The 24,993-nt window shown below is 41.7% G+C and overlaps 1 protein-coding gene across 1 annotated transcript in view; it reads right to left on the reverse strand.

The window, feature by feature from the left end:
• Window positions 1-3,428: 3,428 nt before the first annotated feature.
• nploc4 (NPL4 homolog, ubiquitin recognition factor) overlaps window positions 3,429-24,993 on the reverse strand; it is an 81,193-nt gene continuing 59,628 nt past the window's right edge. Inside the window, exons 13-17 of the mRNA XM_072483475.1 lie at window positions 18,476-18,547; window positions 13,536-13,631; window positions 9,919-10,035; window positions 6,681-6,783; window positions 3,429-3,765 (exon numbers count right to left, since the gene is read on the reverse strand). Coding sequence (XP_072339576.1) covers window positions 3,608-3,765; window positions 6,681-6,783; window positions 9,919-10,035; window positions 13,536-13,631; window positions 18,476-18,547 — 546 coding nt within the window. The 3' untranslated portion in view covers window positions 3,429-3,607. The remainder of the gene's footprint in view (window positions 3,766-6,680; window positions 6,784-9,918; window positions 10,036-13,535; window positions 13,632-18,475; window positions 18,548-24,993) is intronic.

Consider the following 24,993-nt stretch of genomic DNA (forward strand, 5'->3'; position numbering starts at 1 on the left):
GCAAGGGTCAATATCTGCAGAGGTTTTAAAGATCATGAGTAGGGAGAGAAGGCAGAAGATCACACATGTGAGGATAGAAACAGGAGATCCATGAATGGAGCCAAATCCAAAAGGTAGAACTTCTGAGAAAGGGAATGAAATTAATTAATGATGAGATGTAATGGAAAACAAAACTCTGTTATGTTTTGCAGAGTTAAAATATTCCATGCATTTACCATGTTACATGAACTGTAGGGGATATTGTCTATTCCTTTTCAGTCAAAATTGCTGGACTTAGACGAGGTTAATGGAGATTGAAATTGTACAAAGATGTCCACTGCACTGTTAATTAAATGTGCTTAAATTGTACAATTGTTTCATGCTCAATTTTCAAGAAAAAGATAATTTGAATAGGAATAGACCATCCAATAATACGGGTGAGCAACTGGTAAATTTTGCTACATCGTCAAGCAAGTGAATTATCTTAACTGCAGGTAAGTGCACCATATTTCTGGGTGACATACTTAAGAATGTAATGCAAAGCTTGTAATTACATCAACAGATGAGCAATTTATATTTAATTTTCTAATTATGCACAGAGATCCCTTAACGTTGTGCTGCAATGAGAGGAAATTGACATACATAAGACTTAAATCAAAGTTACTGTAAAGGGAGGGTGTGGTGACCAAGATGAACTTTAACTGACCAAATGGCACTTTTTGTATCAAATGAAATTTCTACTTCCAGGATATAGGTTCCAAAATTAGAGCCTCCAAATAAAACAAGGTGCATTAACATTATAAAACGGATACTAGTTAGATCAAGTGCTGACCTCTTTTAAGCATTAAAGTTCTGCTCCTTTTTTCCATTTGCTGAAGACAAGGCATTAAAGCTTCAATTCCACACAGATAATGGAATGAGGACTGATTTATTACTCTTGTAAACGATGGACATTACCTTCTCACTAGATGGAAGCTCTGAAATACTGAACTTACCCTTAAAAGCCTGTGTACAATGGAAAAGGTACAAAAAAACAAAACAGGAAACAATACACCTGCCGTCAACTTTAAGGTATTCAAGCTCTTATTTTAAAGTTTCAATTTGTTGTTCTATTCAATATTTTATACCTGCAAGTGAAATTACTTAGTTTTGAGATGTTACTGATCAAGATATGCAAACTAGCAATCAAATATCACTGCATCGGATTCCAACTATTATTCCAATTTTTTTCAGAAAGAACTCTAGAAAAACACAGGTAAATGTAATCATTCCATTTCTTGTACTTTTTCCACATACTAATTTTTGATATCATTGCAGCACCAAATCATTTTAAAGGAAACACTGAATACTCCACCACCTCTTTAACTGGTCTCAAATGGTTTTGAAAGTAGTGGTCAAGCAAATTTCAATCAGCACCAGAACGTAGTCTGGAGGTAGCCAATGTATTAAAAATATTATTTTAATGCCTGTGTGTTTATTGAGCCGGCTCTACCAATTTGTACAAGAAACCTACAACGATTTCTCTCTCTACGCGACCTACAGATGCTGGATGGAAAAAGTGAAATCCCCTACAAAGAATCTTCAGTTTCCCTCTCACCCCAAGAGGTCTTAACTAGTTTGAATCAGTACGGATTTTGGAAATCAAACAATAATGCGGGCAAACATCTGTCCGAGCACTGAAACTGTCAGACCACTAAATACAAAGTTTGTGAATTGATTTTACACTCACTTCTATCCATGTCATTCTGTCTTTATAAAGATATTCATATATTTGGCTTCTAAACAGCCTTTTTCAGCAGTTAGCAAGGAGTGCAGGAGAGAAAGGTTTTGATGCTAATGCCACAATACGCTCAACTGATAGGCACCCTGGTCAAAAAGTGGCAGGCAATGGTTCTAGAACTGTAAGGCAAAATATTTTATAACCTGAAATGCAAAACAACCTAACACAAGAATGGAATCTTACCTTACACAAGGTGGCCCTAAGTCTGATGTGGAACATCATCCCTTTCTATACTCTGTCAGTGGGGAATACACACCACAGGGCATCACATTTTACTTCTCTGGAGATAGTTGCTATACATGAGTCTACCTGCCAAAAGGTGGTCTGAAAGTTCTCACAAATCACGGTCATGTGGCAAATGGATTGAAGTGATGGGCAGTCAGGGGTACATAGCATCAGGCTGTTTAGGGAGAATCTTATCTACCACATTACTAGGCCAGATTATGAAAAATAATTTTTATCCTGCTGGGATATAGTCTAATAAAGCAGCAGTACGCTTTTTTTGACGTCATGCTAAGAATACAGAATTGAAAATAAATAAATAAAATGAAGTGCAAATTCATATCACAGATAAAAAGCTGTAGTCTCCATGAAACAACTAATTTGTTACAAACCAAGAAAGACGCCAACACTGAAGCTTAATTTATAAAGCATGCCTTGGCAAGTGGAGGTGTATGAAAATACAAGTCAAATGGCTGAATTGAAGTCTGCAATGATACATTTGTCCCATTATTTACTGATGTGCATTCTAGTTGTAATAAACAATATTTAGGTTTTTCTTGTATTTGAAGTTGTAACCCAACACATTCAGTCCAGGTCACCGGCACATTATAAAAATGGATGTGCATCAAAAAGCAACTGGACAGATTACTTTAAAGCAATACAACTAGTTTTGAAGAGCATAGTACTATTTAAATATAGGTCATATTCAAATGACTCATCCTTGCATGTTCTATTCCACAGAAATACATTTAACTGCACATACTTTCAGACAATGGTGCGTTTCTTTAAACACTGGTTTTCTGATATTTTCATGGGAAAACATTATTGGATTTCAAGTTGGTCTAAATTTAATTGTATGCTCCAAGCATTATGGTTACCTCAATGTCATAAAGGCGAACATTCAACTGGAAGAGTTTGTAAGGCCATAAACAAGAGGTGTAAATGTCAAGGCTGGGGAAATGTTGCGGATTAGCAAAAGTAACACATATGGAGTAAATATCTTCACGTGTTTAACCTATCTTGCCACTGCTAAAAAGGACTGCAATAACATATACACAGTGCTGAATCTTCTGTCTGCTACGACTTATCCTCATTGATAAAATCTGACAACAGCATAAAGCAAAACCTGCCATACTCAACAACAGCTTTTGATACTGTTTTTTGGGGGGTTGGTCACAGTTTTACACCACATAGTTGACCAACCTGGGTGACTGGCTAAATTCACTTCATTTGAAACCCTTCCATTGCATTTGGTGATAAGTTAATCTTCACCATTTGTCCCCGAGCTGGATGCTAGATTTTGCTCTCCAAATTTGATAACTATAATGAACAAGACAAGCGTGTCGTTATTAACCCCCAAAGGAATTGTTCTGCACAAGTAGTGGAATTTTCTCAAAAACCATTCAATCAAAATGTGGAAGAAATTAAAAGTCCTTGAAAATAAAAGTTGTATTTAGTAATTTTTTCATTTAATCTCAATTAATAAAGTCCAGGCAGATCTCAAGAGGACAAGTTCACTTGTAGAATTTTCTTGCTGGATCCAGTATGCCCTGGCAGCCACCTTGTCTTCCCAAATGGACAAAGGGTCAAACGGTATGGCCAAATCCGGCTTTCATTTTCTGCTGGCTAGGTTCTAGGAAGGTTGCACATCTCACATTGGTCGGTGCCCGGGTGGTTCATAAAGGTGCAGTGTCTACAAGACCACATAGCAGTGGGAGCAGACTGCGGAGATCCTCCCAGTGCACCATATTCTGAAGCAGTGTGTGGCTGAACACCCACTGTACCTGTAAGCAGAGGACAACTGATTAGTATCTAGGCCTCAAAGAATAAAAAACAACAGTCCACGTGAATAGGTACACTCAACACACAAATTCATTTAGGTAGAGTTAAGAATGAGTAAGATGATTATGGGAAACAGTGCGACACAGAAGCACACCAAACATCCGAGTTGGTCACCATCAAGTCAAGGAAAAGACTCAGCCGTCCAACATCAGCATTCTAAAAACAATTCAGATTCTGATCTCCTGTTTGCTTTCTGTTACCGAGCAGCAGTACAGAATTTACCAGGAGGTTTATCATTCCATATTCAGTAAAAAGGGACAAGATTGGACATCTGCACAGTTCAAATCAAATGGCACCCTTTTCAAAACACTAGCTTTGTGTAAACTTAATATAACACAAATCTTATATCAAGAGAAATAGTGTGTTTAAAGTTTGGTTAAGTAAACCAATGTTTTGAGTATATTCATCATATTCTAACAGATCTACTAGAATCACAGAATTTACAGTGCAGAAGGAGGCCATTTGGCCCACCGATTCTGCACCGGCCCTTGGAAAGAACACCCCACCTAAGCCCACATCTCCACCCCATCCCAGCAACCCCGCCCAACCCTTTTGAACACTAAGGGCAATTTATCATGGCCAACCCACCTAACCTGCACATCTTTGGAATGTGAGAGGAAACCGGAGCACCCGGAGGAAACCCACGCAGACACGGAGATAATGTGCAGAATCCACAAACAGTGACCCAAGCCGGGAATCGAACCGGAGACTCTGGAGCTAACTATTAACCACTGTGTTACCGTGCCATCCGAACCTACTGTTAGGAGATGTAGAAGACATGGCACCCAGAAAATGAAGTAAAGTTTGTATAGAAAACTCCTGCATGATCAGATTTGCAAGACCTCCGAATAGATCGGTGTTTCAAAAGATCCATTCTCATGCATCCAAATGAGGATGAAGTAACTCTGAATTGGAACAACATATTTTTCTCACCTAACACCTAGAAACTAATTTACAGATATTTAAGGACTAGGAAGTTGCTGATCTGCCATCTCAGTTACAGAAATTATTTAATGTGAGGCTTACAAGGAAAAAGATCATTTTGGAAACTAAAAGTGAAGTACAAATGTTACTGACCATTGGTCACTCCCTCGAACTAGAACATTTCCCCGGTTATCAAAGCCCTGACCATTTGTTACAGAACATAATGGGATAGGGAAGGTTTTTTGAATATGGGTGACAACGGCAAAATTCCCATGTGAGATGAGCATCGTTGGCAAAGTCAACATTTGTGGCTCATGCCTTCTTGAACTGCTGCAGTCTACCTGGTATAGGGATATCCACAGAGTTGTTGAGAAACGCAGTTACAGGATTTTGATCCAACGGCAGTGAAGAGACGACAATGTAGTTCCAAGACAGGGTGGTGTATGGCTTATAAAATACTTCATTGGTTGTAATCGGCTTTGGGAGACTTTGTGGAAGGCGCTACATCAATGCAAGTCTTTGTCTTCTCTTTTTCCATTTATTTCTTTCCCCTAGTGGCCCTGATAATTAGTATCAATTACTTTTAAACTGAGGTAGCATTCAGCATCAACTCTGCAATGTGGCCAGGAATCAAGAGCATGACAGGCTGTGGAGCAGCTATCGATTCCTTTTCCCAACCAACATTGGTGAACCAGCTTAACCTGTAATTCTTTACTGATGGGCCACAAATTAAACAGAATTGGTGAATTCAAGTTCATAACTTGAGGATCAAACTTTTGGACTGCTGGTTGGGCACTTTAACCACTATGCTACCTTTTTCACAGTTTCCCTTAACCTGAAGGCATTTATTCTTTGCTTTTTGAGCCAGTTACTCTGTCTTGCTGCTCTGCCAATCAGTCTGTGTCATCTTCCACCTAGCAAGCAGCAACTCAGAATCAGAACTCTGTCCAGGTTTTAACACCTGGCCCCATCTACACTGTTTCTACTGAAACCTCTGAATTTCTGTACAGTGTCCACAAAACTAATTCTTCTCTACATGCCTGTCCCATCGTGGAAGCTGCCTCTACTGGAAAACGGAATTATTCAGCAGTCTTCAGCCTTCCGACTCTGTGAAAGAATACACCATTGGACTTTGATTCTGGACTCTAGACTCACGTGAAACAATAATTCTTTATTCTGTGGTTTCTGCCCTGTACATTGTTTCTCGATTGATCTCTTCTTTTATTGTTTAAGTTAAAAAGGGGGGCCATATTGCATGTCTGAGTGTGTCAATAAACTACCTATCTCGAGTTTGCTGTGGAATTGTTTGGATCACACCATAACTGAGGAATTGAGAAAATATGTCACCACTTATAAATGGGGAAATCAAAATAGTGTTCTGTTTATGAATGAGTGGTTGAGGGGTGAAATCAGGACTGTTTAAATTAACCTCCTTCCTGTCCATAACAATTGCTCATTGAGCAGCACAGTGGTGCAGTGGTTAGTACTGCTGCCTACAGCGCTGAAGACCCGGGTTCGATCCAAGCCCCGGGTCACTGTCCGTGTGGAGTTTGCACATTCTCCCCGTGTCTGTGTGGGTTTCGCCCCCACTACTCAAAGATGTGCAAGTTAGGTGGAATGGTCACGCTAAAATGCCCCTTAATTGGGAAAAAAAATTGGGTACTCTAAATTTATATTTGAAAAAAACAATTGCTCATTGTGAAGGTTGAACAACAATACCAGTGATGCCTACTGTGTAACCAAAAGTATTCAAGAAGTTGGTATTTGACGGCTCCAGACATATTAGGAGCTATCTAGCTGCAATCTCAGTGTTAACTTCAGATCTACCATTAGTTAGCATGTGAAACAAATATGCAATAGGTTGACAATTCATATATTTTACAATTAGTGTTCAGACAAGCTGCCACTATCCAACCCCCCTTTTTCGCCTTACTGCAAAGTTGTTCAATGGTAGCCCACTGCTCCGATCTCTTCCAGGTCTGGGCAAGTTCCTCATTCCGTGTTTTCACTGCTTCCAACAACAAGTTGATACTATCCTGTCAAAGATATGAAACAGCGAAGGTTACACGTGAAGATAGATAAAATGGTCATTTTGCAGGTCACTTGGATGCTACTTAATGCATAAGAATGAACGCCTTTGGATAAGAGATGAGAGAGGACTTTAATTAACTTGTTCGTAATAGCTTCAACTGAATCAGTTTACTTCAAAGCCAACATTAAATAACCAGTGGAAGCTATCTTTTAATCCCAAAGTAAGTGACATTTGGATTTGCTATTTTTGAACAGAAACCTTGAGAATTAGGATAAACACAAATTACAGCTATTGTGTCAGTGAGACAATAGATAAAAATAATCAACTTACAGATGTAGGACTAAGATAAGGCACTTAAGTAACAGCACCAAGTCATAAATTTGTCACCAGCTTGCCAGAAATTCTCATTCACAAGTACTCACTGACATTCAAGCACAAACTCGCTCAGACTCTTACATAACCATTCCTCAGACTTTGAGCAATGAGACCAATTCATAATTATCAAGAACATAATTCATTTTTGTTGAAAAAATACAAAAGAACACTTTTGATTTTAAGAGTTTTGAGAACATATACAATTGCACAGAACTGATATGTCCTTGTCAGAATAATCAATACTTTGAAAAAGAGTGCTGCACCCATTTCTGTGTGAAGGGCAGATTTTGAAGAAAATACTATAACCTGACACATTGACATCACGGCTGCAGTTTCTGAAAAGTTGGTTATGTGTGTAGTTTGCATTAAATAAGAGCATAAATATTTATTTTGAACATTGAGGTTTTTCAGTACAATAGGTATATTTTATAATGCCTTTCAGCACCTCACACTCCAGGCAGATTTACTTGGGCCAAAATATCAAAGGATACCAAAAACACAATAGAGTGTAGATTATGGAATAGTAATAACTATAAATTCATCAAGGCCACCAAAATAAAGTATTAATCCAAATGTAAGAAAGATTTCATGATTAATCCTTTTATTCTTAGGAATGAAGTTTGATGACGAGGCATAATGGTTTTCAAAATGACAACAGATTTGCAGAAACAACTACCCATACTCAGGAAATACTGTACCATGATATAGTACTAGTCAATATCTACGCACATCACGCTCAAGCTTTCCCAGTATATATTTGGCATCTGCAAATTCACGGCTCTGCTAGTCTTTTACTAGGTACAATTTCCATCTCCAAGCATCTGGCTTTCTGTGGCGGATACTAGCTGTATAACATGTAACTAAAACCCATTAGGACACGATGACCCAAGGCTGTGCTAAAACCAGAGTGCTGTGAAATGAAGTATCAGTGGTTAAAAAAGGTATGTCACCCACCCTTCCCAAAATTAGGGAGGGCCCCAGCCACCCTGAAGCAGCCTCATCTAGAATTGCACCAAGTGCCAGTTAAGGGAAATCCTTGCTTCAAGCATGATGTGTGTTCTGATATGCTTCTTCACGGTATCCCACTTCCTTAGGGAAACTCACTTGTGACTGGCAGATGCAGGTCATAGCACATTTTGAATGAAACGCTTGATTATATCAGTAAACAACTGAAATTTTTCCGCAATGAGAATGAGTTTTCTTTTAAAAACACATCTGCCTTCAGTTAAAATATATTACTTCCAGATATTTTGAGAGTTTAACACCAATACAAAAGGAACTTAATCGTGCTGCATTCCCTCAATAAATGATTATCTTGAACCATGGAATAGTTAAATTTTTGCGCAAACCCAGACTTGAACTTAATTCTAAGGTTTTGATAAAGGGGTTTATTTTACAAATGAACAACTTGGATGACAGGCAAAAATAGAAAAGCGGATTATACTGCTGCACAAGATATATGCTTGATCTTAAAATAATTATTCAACACGGCGTTTCCTACACCTTGGTGATTCAGGATATTACTTGCATCATTTTACTAGATTTCAAGAATTCTCTGCATGACAAAATAATTCTGTTAGTAATATTCCAAACTATTGGTATCTTTCCAAAATCAGTGCTAATTTAAGTTTGGTAAAATCCTAATAAGGCAAAATGTAGAATCTATATTGGGACGGTTAAATTCAGTTCCAAATGGATTATGGAACCCATAACCCATATCTTGTATTGTGGCATTTATAGGACCACTCAGTGTGCCTGTCAAGATTAATATTTTAAAATGCAGTTTATATTTTTATTGCTAAAAGTGAAAGCTAACATTAATTGTTATATCCGTTAATTAGAACACAAAGATGACTAATTATCGAGCCCCAATCAAATGAATGACAAGACAATGCTCAAAACTCCCAAGCAGGTCACTATTTTGATTGATCCTGATCTCCAGTTGATCACTGCCAACCAAACTGCTCTACACACACGCGCGCAGTATGCTTGCTGCTGAGCTAAAAGGTAAAGTCTGGAAATGATCTGAGCAGACATTCATTGGTAATATGCCAAGATAGCAAGCTGCTTCAGACTCAGAATCAACTCTGGGTCTGGTGCCCTGCCAAAAATATGCACGCAACAATATAGTAAGGGTGTTGCGTCAGATCTTGGTTGAAAAGCAATTCATTATAGTAAATATTTTAAGTATCCAAGAAACATTAAACTCCCCAAAACAGAAAATGCAAACGTGAACTATTACTGGTGGTCAAGTAATCCAAAAACTACAATAAGATTTCAGGAATAATTTTCTCCTGGAGAATACAAAAACATTATCGCTAACAGCGTAGAGCAGGCAAATTTATCTAAAGGAAGATGAATGTAACAGTGGACAGCAAGATCAGGAGTCAGGTTAGCTTCCTACATATTGCTAACAATATTAGTGTGTATTTAATTTATTCCCTTTTAATGCTTGTTTGCATTAAAAAATATGTTCAAGTAGTAAATCTGTTTTCATGGGTGTTGGAAATTATGTAGGTAATCAGAACGGCCACTCGGGAGATTTGCCCTGCCCACTTCCAATCACAGACATTATTACATTCTGCCTTTCATCGGTTTCCACTTCTTATTTCCTTATTCCAACCCAACATCTCAGTAAAACAGTTAATAAAACTGCTTTCAGGCATGGTCACAATGTCACACAATACAGTGGCTTTAAACAGAAATTTTAAGTGGGGATTCTAAGCTGTTATAATACGCTCAGCGGCTGTTAAATGATACTCACCCTGAGTGGCATAACATCATTGGTTACCAGGAACAGAAGTAGGTGGAAATCGGAGATGACATCAAGAAAAACAGAAGATTGATTCTGTGATAGGTAGGAGGCCAAGGTATGAAAATCCTACAGGAGACAAAACAAGTTACTGTACAACAGCATAAAAGGATAAGAGTAAAACTTATATTGAACTATATTGATATTTTTTGAAACTGAAAAATCAGGGTAACTAGTCTTATACAGACAAGAGTGGTTGGAGGTTCATGCACTGAATGAGCTAGCTCTTCTGAGCCAAGAAGAATGCTATAAGAATCATAGAATCAACAGTGCAGAAGGAGGCCATTCGGCCCATCGGGCCTGCACCGGCCCTTGGAAAGAGCACCATATGACTCCAACCTATCCCCGAAACCCAGTAACCCCACCTACCCTTATTTGGAAACTAACGGGCAATTTAGCATGGCCAATCCCCTAACCTGCACATCTTTGGACTCTGGGAGGAAACCGGAGCAGCCGGAGGAAACCCACGCAGACACGGGGAGAAAGTGCAAACTCCACACAATCACCTGAGGCCGAAATTGAACCTCAGACCCTGGAGCTGTGAGGCAGCAGTGCAAACCACTGTCCCACCGTACCGCCCAAAGTAAGTAAAGTCACCATAGTTCCAGATGACCAGAGGCTGCTTTCCATGGTCTGGTGAGCAGAGAAGAAAAGAAACAGCCAGCAAGGATTGCTAGTCCCTATTGTTTTTGAATGGTCTGACCTGGAAAGTGCATGAGCTTAGAGAGCAGGTGAGGGTAGAAAGGGCTCTGCTGTGATGCACTCCATAGCTAAATAGTATGAGGGCGAGTCCCCCAACATGCCTGAGAACATTTCTCAGCAAGAGTCAACGTCTTCAGGAAGGGCACAAAAGATTGAAGGTTCCACTGTTCAGTCACGAAAATTATATTGACAGAAATTCTAATTTACATGAGAGAAGTAGAAGTTCCTATTGGGGTAATCCAACTTAACTCAAAAGGTTTAGTTAAATATCATAAACGCCAATGCAGACTGCGCAAAAAAGACGCTGACATCATAGCTCACCCTGAAGAAACGACGAATAATACTGACACTTTCTGCTAGAAATCTATGCAACATTTTATTTCAATATAAATTAGGATCAAGTTTTTATAAACCGCCTATGCAAAGTCAATTTAAATTACACCATCAATTCAAATTAAATGGGATATTAAAACCAAAATAAATTTCAAACATTTAAATTTAATCCCAATTAACAGTCTTAAGGATAATTCATTCCCATACAGGATACCATAGTTTAAAGAAAAACAGTATTTTCCAGTAAGATTTATTCAGGTGAACCACATCATCAAACACCACTGCAACCCATAGGTCTCTTTTAGGAAAGTACGAAGTCTTACAACACCAGGTTAAAGTCCAACAGGTTTGTTTCGATGTCACTAGCTTTCGGAGCGCTGCTCCTTCCTCAGGTGAATGAAGAGGTATGTTCCATCTTGGACACACTCGTCTCCATCAAGGACGGTCACCTCAGCACTTCGCTTTACCGCAAACCCACGGATAACCTCACGATGCTCCACTTCTCCAGCTTCCACCCTAAACACATTAAAGAAGCCATCCCCTATGGACAAGCTCTCCGTATACACAGGATCTGCTCAGACGAGGAGGAGCGTAACAGACATCTACAGACGTTGAAAGATGCCCTCGTACGAACGGGATATGGCACTCGACTCATCGATCGACAGTTCCAACGCGCCACAGCGAAAAACCGCACCGACCTCCTCAGAAGACAAACATAGGACACAACCGACAGAATACCCTTCGTCGTCCAGTACTTCCCCGGAGCGGAGAAACGTCATCTTCTTCACAACCTTCAACACGTCATTGATGACGATTAACATCTTGCCAAGGTCATCCCCACACCTCGCCTTCAAACAACCGCGCAACTTCAAACAAACCATTGTTTGCAGCAAACTACCCAGTCTTCAGAACAGTGACCACAACACCACACAACCCTGCCATGGCAATCTCTGCAAGACGTGCCAGATCATCGACATGGATACCACTATTACACGTGAGAACACCACCCACCAGGTACGTGGTACATACTCGTGCGACTCGGCCAACGTTGTCTACCTCATACGCTGCAGGAAAGGATGTCCCGAAGCGTGGTACATTGGCGAGACCGTGCAGACGCTGCGACAACGAATGAACGGACATCGCGCAACAATCACCAGGCAGGAACGTTCCCTTCCAGTCGGGGAACACTTCAGCAGTCAAGGGTATTCAGCCTCTGATCTCCGGGTAAGCGTTCTCCAAGGCGGCCTTCAGGACGCGCGACAACGCAGAATCGCCGAGCAGAAACTTATAGCCAAGTTCCGCACACATGAGTGCGGCCTCAACCGGGACCTGGGATTCATGTTGCATTACATTCATCCCCCACCATCTGGCCTGCGACATCCTACCAACTGTCCTGGCTTGATACAATTCACACCTCTTTAACCTGGGGTTACCCCATCTCTGGATCTGTAAAGATTTAACCACCTGCTAATGGTCGCATTCCAAGCATTGTTTGGCATCTTTGAATTTGTCTATATATGTGTTCCTGGAACATACCTCTTCATTCACCTGAGGAAGGAGCAGCGCTCCGAAAGCTAGTGACATCGAAACAAACCTGTTGGACTTTAACCTGGTGTTGTAAGACTTCATACTGTGCTCACCCCAGTCCAATGCCGGCATCTCCACATCTTTTAGGAAAATAAGCACTATATTCCTGGTATGGAGATCAAATCTCACGGAGCCAAGCTGAAGTAGCTTGAGGGAATTTAAATAATAACAAAGTAGAACCTAGAATCGAATAGATCATTCAGCTGAAGGGAAAGGGGGAGGGAGGCAGCAAGAAGGAGGGGAAATAAAAATGAGAAGGCGAGATGTTCGTATTGTTGTGAAGCTGGAAAAGGCAGATCTTTATGCACTAAAACTCATACATAGCAGCTCTTTATGTTATTAAAATATTATTGGTAGCCAGAGTTTGAATCATCAATATACACGGTTTCGTTTTTGTTGCTGGGGCTTCATATCAGCTTTGGTTGGACCAGCCTCCCCGTACAGGCGCCGGAACGTGGTGACTAGGGGCTTTTCACAGTAACTTCCTTTGAAGCCTTCTTGTGACAATAAGCTATTTCTTCTTCTTCTTGGTTGTACTGCAATTATTCCTGTACTTATAGGAGACCACTAATTGGGCGAATCCTTGTGCCCGTGACCATTTTATACTACTTTTTAAACAGAGAAGTTTGTGCTCTAAAGTCAAACACACCAACATCAAAAGGAAGTGAATTGATGAAATGCAAGAATCAAATCATGTTACACAGAAATTCTTCTGCACAATGCTTTTAATTGCTCTTGTATGTTAGCCAGTTTCACTCTGACAGCACAACAATCCTGTAATAAAAGTCAACAGCATAGCAAATATTAATTAAAAGAATTTACTCATTAGTAAAACTTCGACCCGTGTGTTGGGTGTTGCATGTTGTGTTTCATTCATCTCAATCTCACACAACAGTTCAAATTTTAATGTAATGCTAACTTGTTCATTCCAGCAGTGAGACATTTACCTGTGTCTCTCCGACAACATCCCTGTTCACAACAGAAAAAGGATGGGGAGATGAAGCAAAAGTGTAAACAGGATCCTTTGGAAAAGTTGTGGGAATCTATAGTTGAAAGAAAATAATGGTTGCACAGAGTTAAATATCAGGCATATGCATATAAAACAGAAAATTGTAGAAATATATCTAATAGCATCCATGGAGAGAAAATGCAGGCATTAGTCAGAACAGTTCTGTTGTACACACAAAACTTCACGTTGTTTTGTAGAGTCATTGTGGCACAGGAGGCCATTTGATGCACCAAGTCGTCACCAGCTCTCTGAACAGCAATTTAGTCAGTCCCATTGCCCCGTTCTATCTCTGTAGTCCTGCAAGTTTATTTCTATCGAGGACCCATCCAATTTCCTTTTGGAATCATGCATCATCTCTGCTTCCACCATCTTTTTACAGAAGCTGCAAGTTTGCTATAGATTCTCTTTATTGTCCATTTTTGTTCAGAATCCAATATTTGCACTTATTTATTTTTACAGATAATTTATTTCTATATTTCAAAATGGATGCCAAGAGAAGGTAGTAAGAGGGGTGACTAAAGCTTTGGTCAATGAGGTAGTTTTCAAGGGGCGGCTTACAAGGAGAGGAGATGGGTGGATTTAGGATGGGAATTTTAGAATGTGAAGCCATGATGGCTGAAGACATGGATGGTCACCAATGTTTCAAACGTAAGTGAGATGCACCAAAAGTCAGTGACAGAGGAATGAAGGTTTAGCCAGCGAATGAGGGCTTTCAGGTTGAGGAAGGTTGTAAGGATAGGGAGGTGGGAAAGGCTGCAAGGATAGGGAAAGGCTGGGATTTATCACAAGAGTGAACATTTTAAGTTGGAGGTATTAATGGATCAAGAGTTAATAAAGCTGAGCAAAGCAGGGGTGGTAAGATACAGACAGTAGAGTTCTGGATGAACTGAAGTTTACAGATTATAGGGGATAGGAGGCCAATCACATGAGCATTGGAAAAATCAAACCTGGAAGTGACAAAGGCATGGACGAGGTTTATACAGGAAATGGACGAGGCCTTTCGGTGTTTTGAGCCTGTTCCACCAGTTGGGCCGAGGTAAGGCAGGGAGCAGACAATGTTCTAGAAGTGGACGGAGGCAGTCTTTGCAAGAGAGATGATAAAAAGATTTCCATTGGTATAGCACCTTTTACGACCACCATATGTACTGCAGCTTGTTACAATCAATGAACAGCTTCCAAAGTATAGCCAGTGTTGTAATATCGGAAACACAACAGCCAGTTTACAACAGCAAGCTCCTAGAAACTGTAACATGAAAAAGCCCAGATAATCTGTTTTTGTGATGTTCATTGAAGGATAAATATTGGATCAGAACATCGGGGATAATTCCCTTGCAGTTCCTCAAAATAATGCCATGTGATCTTTATGTCCACCTGACAGAGCATATGGAGCCTCAGTTTAATGCTTCATCCAATAGTGCACCACTCCCTCAGTAATTCACTGCAATGTCAACGTTGATTACTGTTCTGAAGTCCCGGAGTGGGACTTGAACCCACAACCTCTGATCTCAAAGAGTGCAAAAAAAAAACTAAGCCAAGTCTGACACACATGGGCTCAGCCTGGGGTCAAATAGGGCACCAAAGTTGTGAAAAGTTGGGTTTCGATGGTATACCATCTGTGAAAGGGGATGGAATTAGTGGTGAAGGTATGGATTTCAAGGTGGGGGGCCAAAGATAATGGTTTCCAATGCTTAACTGGATAAAATTGCAGTTTATCCTCAACTGGATATCGCACAAGCAGCCTGACAATATACAGACAGTGAAGGGGTCAAGAAAGGTGGTGAAGACATAGAGCTAGGGGCCACTAGTATGCTGCTGAAAACTAATCCCTTGTCTGTGAATGATGTTGCCAAAAGCAGCATGTAGAGGAGGATAGCCATATTGTGATTGCTGGGATGTGATGTGGTAATCCCCAAGGCAACGTACTGAAGCCTCAGCTTTTCATCATATTTAATCACTGTAAATTTGATTTTAATTGCTCCACCATTTGCTGCTGAGCCTTCAGCTGCTGAGGCCCTGGAATTCCCTCTGTAAACCTCTCTGCCTCTCTTTTCTGCTCTAAAAACCTACCTCTGACCAAGTTTCTGGTCACCTCTCTTGATATTGCCTTATGTTTTGCAATGCCAAACTTTCTTTGGTAATGGTCCTATGAACTACACTATATAATGGCAAGTGTCATATTTACCAATGACATGGATGGAGGAATAGAGAACTATACTGTATATTCAAGTTTGTAGTATTGGCAGGCACAGTGGCTAGTATCGCTGGTAACAGGAGGTTACACAAGCGCACTGACAGACCATCAGTGAACAACATGTAGCAAATGGAGCGCAGTCTGAAAATGTGTTAGGTTATCTACTTTGGATTGAAGAAACATAAATCAGAATATTTTCTCAATGACGAGGAACTAAGCACTGTGGAAAAGCAAAGAAATTTGGGTGTCCCACGTACATGAATCACCAAAGGTTCGCAGACAATTGCATAATTTTCATCAAACGTTGCAAATGCCAAAAGTGCAATTTTTTTCATACAAATTTAGAGTATCCAATTCATTTTTTCCAATTAAGGGGCAATTTAGCGTGACCAATCCACCTACCCTGCACATCTTTGGGTTGTGGGATCGGAACCCACGCAAACACAGGGAGAATGTGCAAACTCTACACGGACAGTGACCCAGAACCGGGATCGAACCTGGGACTTCAGCGCCATGAGGCAGCAGTGCTATCCACTGCGCCACCGTGCTGCCCCCAAAAGTACAATGTTACTTTCCTCCAAACAAAGGTAACAGGAATGGAGCAAGCATTATTAAGCAGCAAGTACAAATTGTGAGGTTCTGCTTGCAAAGTAGAATACAGCTAATGGAAAAATAAACTCTCATTAATTGTTTATGCTGCACAACCTCAGTCTCTGCTCTGCATGCTTAAAAGCAGTGACCAATCTAGAGTACTGACAGCTGGATTGTGTGCGTGATCAAATCTACAAATGGCAAAAATTTAACTGAAGAAAGGTTAATAATTCTAAATGCTTTATTGAATTAAACTGTGATTTTGTGAGCCACCTTGCCTTTTATTCTGCAAACGTGAAGCTGCACAATACAGACATTAAGTAGCCTGAGCAAAAGGTCAGTTGAGACTTCTCCATAAAATATGTTTTTTTTTTCATTTGGGCAATTTGAAGAAAATGTGTTTTCCAAATAAAACGATAAATGGGGAGTTTTGGCTTGCCCTAAATTCTTACATCAAACAGATATATTGCCAAACCATACCAGGGCCACTGTTTGCAGTAGTCGGTCACGTTATATACAGAAAAGTAATGTAGAATAAAAATAACCATCCTATTAAGGTCCATTTTTGTAGCTGAATAAACAAAGGGTGCAACTGTAATCAATGTTCCCTCTGATCTGTACACGTGGGTAGCCATGCAGGAACCCGGAAGGCACTGCACAGGATATTCACAAGTTGCACGCTTTGAGATATTGCTCCTATGCAGCCATGCAGCAAACTGGTTTTTAAAATGTTTTAATGTACCGTGCATTGAAAATAACAGGCCATGCAAAATGTCAGAAAAAATTAAGGCCACAGACTATAACCATTTTAAACCATTGCTCGTGTAGATAAAAGGCTTTCGGAAAAGTAGCAGGCATCTATTGGGCACATTAGTACTAATACAAACCAGCACTTTCAACACCTGCACAGGAAGTAGCTTCAGATACGAAATATTTCCATGAACTGGCAGATGCTGGGGTGCCTGTCCATCCTGTTTCATTTAGATTTCTCTGCAGTTTCGTGCTTTGTCTACTGTATTAAGAACAGTGCTGACACACGTAATCCTTTTTGAATGTCATTTCTCAGTAATCAACTTGTAGAACATACCTTTTTGGAATAGTGGAGTATAATTTGAGGTGACAAACTTGATTTTCAACATCTGTATATCCTTTATAATTGATGCTCAGGCAGCAGAATAGGACCGTGCTCGGCAACAACCATTCCCACCAAGAGTATACCTAATCACCGCTCAATGACATACAATGTAATTTGCTCACCAAGCCTGCCCCGGGGGGGGGGGGAAAGAGGACGACGACACAATTTTTCACCTATGACCCCCAACAGTATGACCCCCAACAGTGAGTATTAGTCAGTGTTCAAGCAAAGGGTGCATCATTAACCTAATCATATCCCGCGAGCTGGAAATCCCGTCAAATTTCTCTTTCCCCAACAGCCTGGAATGCTGAAACTAAGTGCAGTACTTCAACTGCCACTTGGATGGCATCAACGCAATTTGCGAGGCGTGTTTTCCTAGTCAATGTGGCTCAGCTGCTCACTATCTTAACCAGCCATGCCATTGGGATAGCCAGAAGTCATCTTCAGCCAGAAAAAAGGCCTGGTCTATTTTTGTTTCTTTTTTAAAACTAGACACACAAATGTTTAATAAAAGTGCTTCATTAAAAAAAGCAATGTGGGTTCGGAGTAAAGTAAATTTACTTTATGTTTGGAATGTGTTACAAATTAAGGATACTGATTTTCTCAAGAGACAAGTGAATTAGGTTCGTCTATGTATGCTGCCTGTATGCAATTTGTACTTCAGCAATTGAAATGGGGGAATGGAGTGATATGCCTCTGGCCTCAAACTTTAACCAACATAAATGTCATTAATAGAATTGAATCAATTTCAGGATACGATGCCTTTGTGCAGGCAAACTAGTTTTTAACCACTTTATGCAACTTAATTATTTTACATTGCAGTACTGGCAGAGGCAAGACATTAATGGACTCATATCATGTTCCTCTGCCATGCTTCACCGTTCTCTTGCTGTATTCTAGAAAAATGAAAGTCATCGCTGATCCAATTCAGGATTAGAAATGTACCATAGCTTGTACTTACATCTATGATCAGGTACTCAACTGGCAATGGCCTCGCTAACTGTGTGATTTCGTTACCAAACTTGTCTATGTCCTACGAGAGAAACCACAAGAAAAGGTTACATGCACATATTCACTTTATCATGTGGACTTAATTCACCAGAACATGTTACAACTATTATTTTTTAGGAATGCATTCATATTAATTATGCTTTGCAAACATTTCTAGTTAAAATAAAGCTACTGCCAGCAATGGTAATCAAGTATTCAAATAAGAGGGATGGTAGAGGACTTCAGGAAGACTTTGATTGACTGGTAAAATGGAAAGACAGATGGCAAATAAACTGAATGCAGAGAACTAAAGAGCGATGGATTTTGGATGGAAGAATGACGAACGGTAATATAAACTAAATGGTCTCATGGAAAAGGGCACACAGGAACACAAAGAACTGGGGTGGGTTCATCTAGACAAATCTTTGAAAATTGTAGGACAAGTTGGTAAAAACAGTTAGTTAATATTTTTATTATTCCCAGTGGTTAGCATTGCTGCCTCACGGTGCTGAGGTCCCAGGTTCGATCCCGGCTCTGGGTCACTGTCCGTGTGGAGTTTGCACATTCGCCCCGTGTTTGCGTGGGTTTCGCTCCCACAACCAAAAGATGTGCAGGGTAGGTGGATTGGACAGGCTAAATTGCCCCTTAATTGGAAAAATTGAATTCAGTACTCTAAATATTTTTTAATTTTTTTTTTAAAGTATATATTTTTATTATTCCACAGAATTTGGGTGTTGCTGGCTAGGCCAGCATTTATTGACCATCCCTTTTTAAAAAGTAAATTTAGAGTACCGAATTATTATTTTTTCCAATTAAGGGGCAATTTAATGTGGCCAATCCATCTAACCTGCACATCTTTGGGTTGTGGGGGTGAAACCCACGCAGACACGGGAGAATGTGCAAATTCCACACGGACAGTGGCCCAGGGCCAGGATTCGAACCCGGGTCCTCCGCGCCGCAGCCCCAGTGCTAACCACTGCGCCACGTACCGCCCCATTTATTGCCCACCCCCAAGCTTTATCATAAATAGAAAATACAAGAGCAAGGAGGGGTTGCAATTACAGAGACATGGTTAAAGGAGGGACAGGACTGGCAGCTTAACTTTCTGGTATATAAATGTTTTAGACGAGATAGAGGAGGTGGCAGAAAAGGATGGGGGAGTTGCATTACTGGTTAGGGAATATATCACAGCTGTGATGAGGAAGGACACCTTGGAGGTATCCTGAAGTGAGGTATTATGGGAAGAGCTCACATTGGTATGTCCTGTGGTCATGCAGTATAAATACAATTCCTTTCTATAATTTCATTATGGGTGGCACAGTGATTGGCACTGCTGCCTCAGCGCCAAAGACCCAGTTTCAATTCTGGCCTTGGGTGACTGTGTGGAGTTTGGACTTTCTCCCTGTGTTTGCGTGGGTTTCCTACCAGATGTGCAGGTTACGCGGATTGGCCATGCTAAATTGCCCTTACCGTCTAAAAGGCTAGATGGGGTTGCCGGGTTATGGGAATAGGTTGGGAGCTTCACCCCAGGTCTGGTTCTCTTTCAGAGGGTTGGTGCAGACTCGATGCCCCGACTAGCCTCCTTCTGCACTGTAGGGATTCTATGATTCTATATCAGCATAATGAAGGAGAAAATGTTGGATATCTTAAAATGCATTAAGTAGACAAGTCCCCTGGGCCTGATGGGATATATCCCAGGTTACTGTGGGAGGCGAGAGAGAAAATAGCTGGGGCCTTAACACATATCTGAAGAAATTTTTTCACCCAGAGAGTGGTGAATTTGTGGAATCTTCTAACACAGAAAGTAGTTGAGGCCACAACATTGTGTAATTTCAAGAAGGAATTAGATATAGCTCTTGGGGCTAAAGGGGTCAAGGGATATTGGGGGGGGGGGTCAGGGTAGTGAACTTGATGATCAGCCATGATCATCATGAATGGCGGAGCAGGCTCGAAGGGCCTAATTGCCTCCTTCTGCTTCTATTTCATATGTTTCTATGTTTATCTTTGACCAGAGGCGAGGTTCTGGAGGACTAAAGAGCCAAAGTTGTCCCTTTGTTTAAGAAGGGAATCAGGGATAATTCAGGTAATTATAGGCTGGTGAGCCTGCCGTGAGTGGTGGGGAAGCTATTGGAGAAGGTACTGAGGGACAGGATTTATTCACATTAGGAAGCAAATGGACTGGTTAGTGATAGGAAACGTGTTTTTTTTTTTTTGCAGGGAAGGTCATGCCTCATCAACTTGATGAGAGTTTTTCGAGGAGGTTACAAAATGAATTGATGAGGGAAAAGCTGTGGATTCCATCTACATGGACTTAAGTAAGGTGTTTGACAAGGTCCCTCATGGCAAACTGGTACAAAAGGTAAAGTCGCATGGCATTTGGGGTGTGCTAGCTAGATGGATAAAGAACTGGCTTGGCAACAGAGAGTAGCAGTGGAAGGGAGTTTCAGAATGGAGATCTGTAACTAGTGGTGTTCCACAGGGATCAGTGCTCGGACCACTGTTGTTTGTAAATATTCATTGGCCGGGGCATTAAGTAAAAGAGTTGGCAGGACATGTTACAGTTGTATAAAACTTTAGTTAGGTCACATTTGGAATATTGCATGCAGTTCTGGTCACCACACTATCAGAAGGACGTGGATGTTTTGGAGAGAGTGCAAAGATGATTCACCGGGATGTTGCCTGGTCTGGAGGGTGCTACCTATGAGGAGAGATTGAATAAACTCGGATTGTTTTCGTTGGAAAGATGGAGGCTGAAGGGAGGCCTGTTCGAGGTCTATAAAATTATGAGAGATAGAGACAGGGTGAACAGTCAGAAGCTTTTTCCCAGGGTGGAAGACTCAATTTCAAGGGGGCAAAGGTCAAGGTGAGAAGGGAAAAGTTTAGAGGAGATGTGCGGGGAATGTTTTTCACGCAGAGGGGTGGTGGGTGCCTGGAACGGGTTACCAGTGGAGGTGGTGGAGGCAGGCATGATAGCAACGTTCAAGGTGCATCTTGATAGACACAAGCAATGGGCGAAGAATGGAGGAATTAGATAGTTTGGGCAAAAAGTAGTAGGTCTAAATAAGGAATCGGGATCGGCGCAGGCTTGGTTGGCTGAAGGGCCTGTGCTGTAATGTTCTTTGTCCTTATTATTCTAAACATTGATAAATTCACTGATTAGGCCTCAGCTGAAGCAGTGTGTCTAATTCTGGTTACAACAACAACTTGCATTTATAGCACAGTAAAACAACCCTAGGCACCTTAAAGGAGCATTAACAAAATTTGACACAAAAGGAAATATAGGTCCAAGAGGTAGTTTCAAAAAATATCTTAAAAAGTTGAAAGAGTGGTGGCAAGGGTGAGGGAGGACATTTCAGAACATGGGGCCTCGGCAATTGAAATTGTCCTCATCAATGGTAAGAGATTAAAATCAAGGATACGCAAGAGGCCAGAATTGGAGGAGTGCAGAGATCGGAGGGTCAGGTTGAGAGGCAACAAAGGCACAGGCGAGGATTTCAATAGCAAATGAGCTGAGACGGGGCGGAGTCAGGCAATGGTGGAGATGGAATTAGGCAATTTTAGAGATGTGCTCAGAAGCTCAACTCAAAGTCAAAGATGACACTAAGGTTGCAAACCGTCCACTTCGGCCTCAGACATTTGCTAGGGAGAGTGATGGAGTCCATGACTAGGATACTGAGTTTGTGATGGTTTCAGTCTTGTGAATATTTAGCTGAAGGGAATTGCTGCTCTTTTAGTACTGGATGCCTGACATGCAGACTGAAAATTTAGAGGCAGTGGAGGTGGTCAAGGGAGGTGGTGGTGAGGAAGAACCAGGTACTTGCAGCTTACATGTAGAAACTGAGGCAGTGTTTTTACATGATGTCGCCGAGGGACAGCATGCTGAGAAACAATGTTCCCTCGCGGTTTTCAAGCAAGATTTTTAAAAATTGCCCTGTGGTGGTTTACCATAATTACACAAAGAATGGGGAACTTAAGTTATGTGGACAGACAAGAGAAGGTGGGTTGTTCGCCTTAAAAAGTAGAGAATGTTAAGGGGAAATTATATTGAGGTGTTCAAAGAGGTGATGGATTTTGAAAAAGTAAATAAGGAAAAATAGTTTACATTGACTGGAGGATTAGGAACTAAAGGACACAGATTTAAGGTAACAAAAAAAATCCAGAAAGAAGAGATCTTAAAAACCCCCAGCCATTTATGATCTGGATTGCACTGCTCGAACGATAGGTATAAGTAGGTTCAAACATAACTTTCAAAGGGGAATTGGCTGTGTTACTTGAAAATGATGCCCTGAATGACTTTATTCGACATAAGATTCTACAGAACAATTTAAACAGCATCGTTAAGGTATAAAAATACTGCGAGACACTTCATAGAAGTGATTGCCAACCAAACTGGCGCTGAGCCACAGAAGGGACTAGTCACTAAAAGCTTGATCAAACAGATAGGTTTTTTAAGAATGTCTTAAAAGGAGAAGTAAATATGTGGGAGGTTTAAGGAGAGATTTCAGAACTTAAAAGCGTAGGTAGCTGAAAGATGGCATGAGGAAAATCAGGGCTGTGCACGAAGCCAGAGTTAGAGGAATGCAGTAATCTCCGAGAACTGAAGGGAGCTATGGACTTAGGGAGAAGCAAGGCCATTAAGAGATCTGAAAATAAAAATAAGAATTAAAAAATTAGCGGTGTTCTCCAAGTAGAAACCAATCCAGGTGAACAAGAACAGAGGAGATGGATGAACAGGGCTCGCTGTAAGTTGGGATACCAAAGAGTTTCAGATGAGCTTAAGTTTATGGATGGTGAAAGGCGGAAAGGCCAGTCAGGAAAGCATTGAAATTGTTGCATCTAGCACGGTGGCGCAGTGGGTTAGCCCTGTGGCTTCACAGCGCCGAGGTCCCAGGTTCGATCCCGGCTCTGGGTCACTGTCCGTGTGGAGTTTGCACATTCTCCCCGTGGGTTTCACCCCCACAACCCAAAGATGTGCAGGGTAGGTGGATTGGCCACGCTAAATTTCCCCTTAATTGGAAAAAAATGAATTGGGTACACTAAATAAAATAAAAAAGAAATGGTTGTATCTAGGGAGAAAACAGACCATGGTTGAGGGGTCTGCAGCAGGTGAAAAGTCAAGGGTGGAGACGCATATTGATGAGGTGATAGAAGTGAATGATCTTGATGATGGACAGGATATGGGGTCAGTAGTTTGGTTCAGGGTCAAATGGGACTTCAAGATTGCAACAGTCTGGTTCAGTTTTACACTGGAATGAATACCAAGATATTTTGAATGGAAAAGGCCTCAACGTGGCTGAGCAACAATTTTTCTCAAACATTATACATTAATGAAGTTGATCTTTTTTGGCGGTTTCTTTCCTTTGCTTCCAACCTAAAACTCGTTGGTCGAGATTCTCCACTTCAACGCCGGTTGGGAGAATCGCCTGGGCCGCCAAGATTTCTTGTGACGCCGGTCCGACGCCCTCCCGTGATTCTCCCAAGCGGCGGGAACGGCCCCATCGAGTTCCGCGGGCCACAGGCCAGAGAATCGCCGGAGACACCCAAAATGGCGATTCTCCGGCACCCCCGCAATCCTCAGGCCCAGATGGGCCGAGCGGCCAGGCCAAAACGGCGGGTTCCCCCCGGCGCCGTCCACACCTGGTCGCTGCCGTCGGGAACAGCACGGGAACGCTGGGGGGGATCCAGATCCGGGGGGTACCTCAAATGTGGGATGGCCCGCAATCGGTGCCCACCGATCGTCGGGCCATCCTCTCTGAAGGAGGACCTCCTTCCTTCCATGGCCCCGCAAGATCCGTCCGCCACCTTCTTGCGGGGCGGACTCGGGGAGGACGGCAACCACGCATGCACGGGTTGGCGCCGGCCAACTCGCGCATGCGCGGGTGACGCCAGTTATGCAGCGCCGCCTTTATGCGGCGACAAGGCCTGGCGCGTGTAGATGACGCGGCCCCGCTCCTAGCCCATTATCGGGCCCTGAATCGGTCGGGATAGGGGCCGTTTCGCGCCGTCGTGAACCTCGACGGCATTCACGGCGGTGTGGGCACTTCGGCGCAGGAGTGGAGAATCCCGCCCACTGCCTTTTCTCCCTTCTTAATAGAAATAGATTACAGCGCAGTACAGGCCCTTCGGCCCTCGATGTTGCGCCGACCTGTGAAACCAATCTAAACCCATCTACACTATTCCATTATCATCCATATGTTTATCCAATGACCATTTAAATGCCCTCAATGTTGGCAAGTCCACTACTGTTGCAGGCAGAGCATTCCACGCCCATACTACTCTCTGAGATCTTTCCATGATCAGGCTGACTGTGCGTGCAAAGGAGGAGGAATAATGAATGTGCTAAATTGATTTGAACTATTGACCCAACACTAAGGGCAGCACGGTAGCATGGTGGTTAGCACAATTGCTTCACAGCTCCAGGGTTCCAGGTTCGATTCCCAGCTTGGTTCACTGTCTGTGCGGAGTCTGCACGTTCTCCCAGTGTGCGCG

The sequence above is a fragment of the Scyliorhinus torazame genome, chromosome 18 (assembly GCF_047496885.1).
Source record: "Scyliorhinus torazame isolate Kashiwa2021f chromosome 18, sScyTor2.1, whole genome shotgun sequence".
NCBI lineage: Eukaryota > Metazoa > Chordata > Chondrichthyes > Carcharhiniformes > Scyliorhinidae > Scyliorhinus > Scyliorhinus torazame.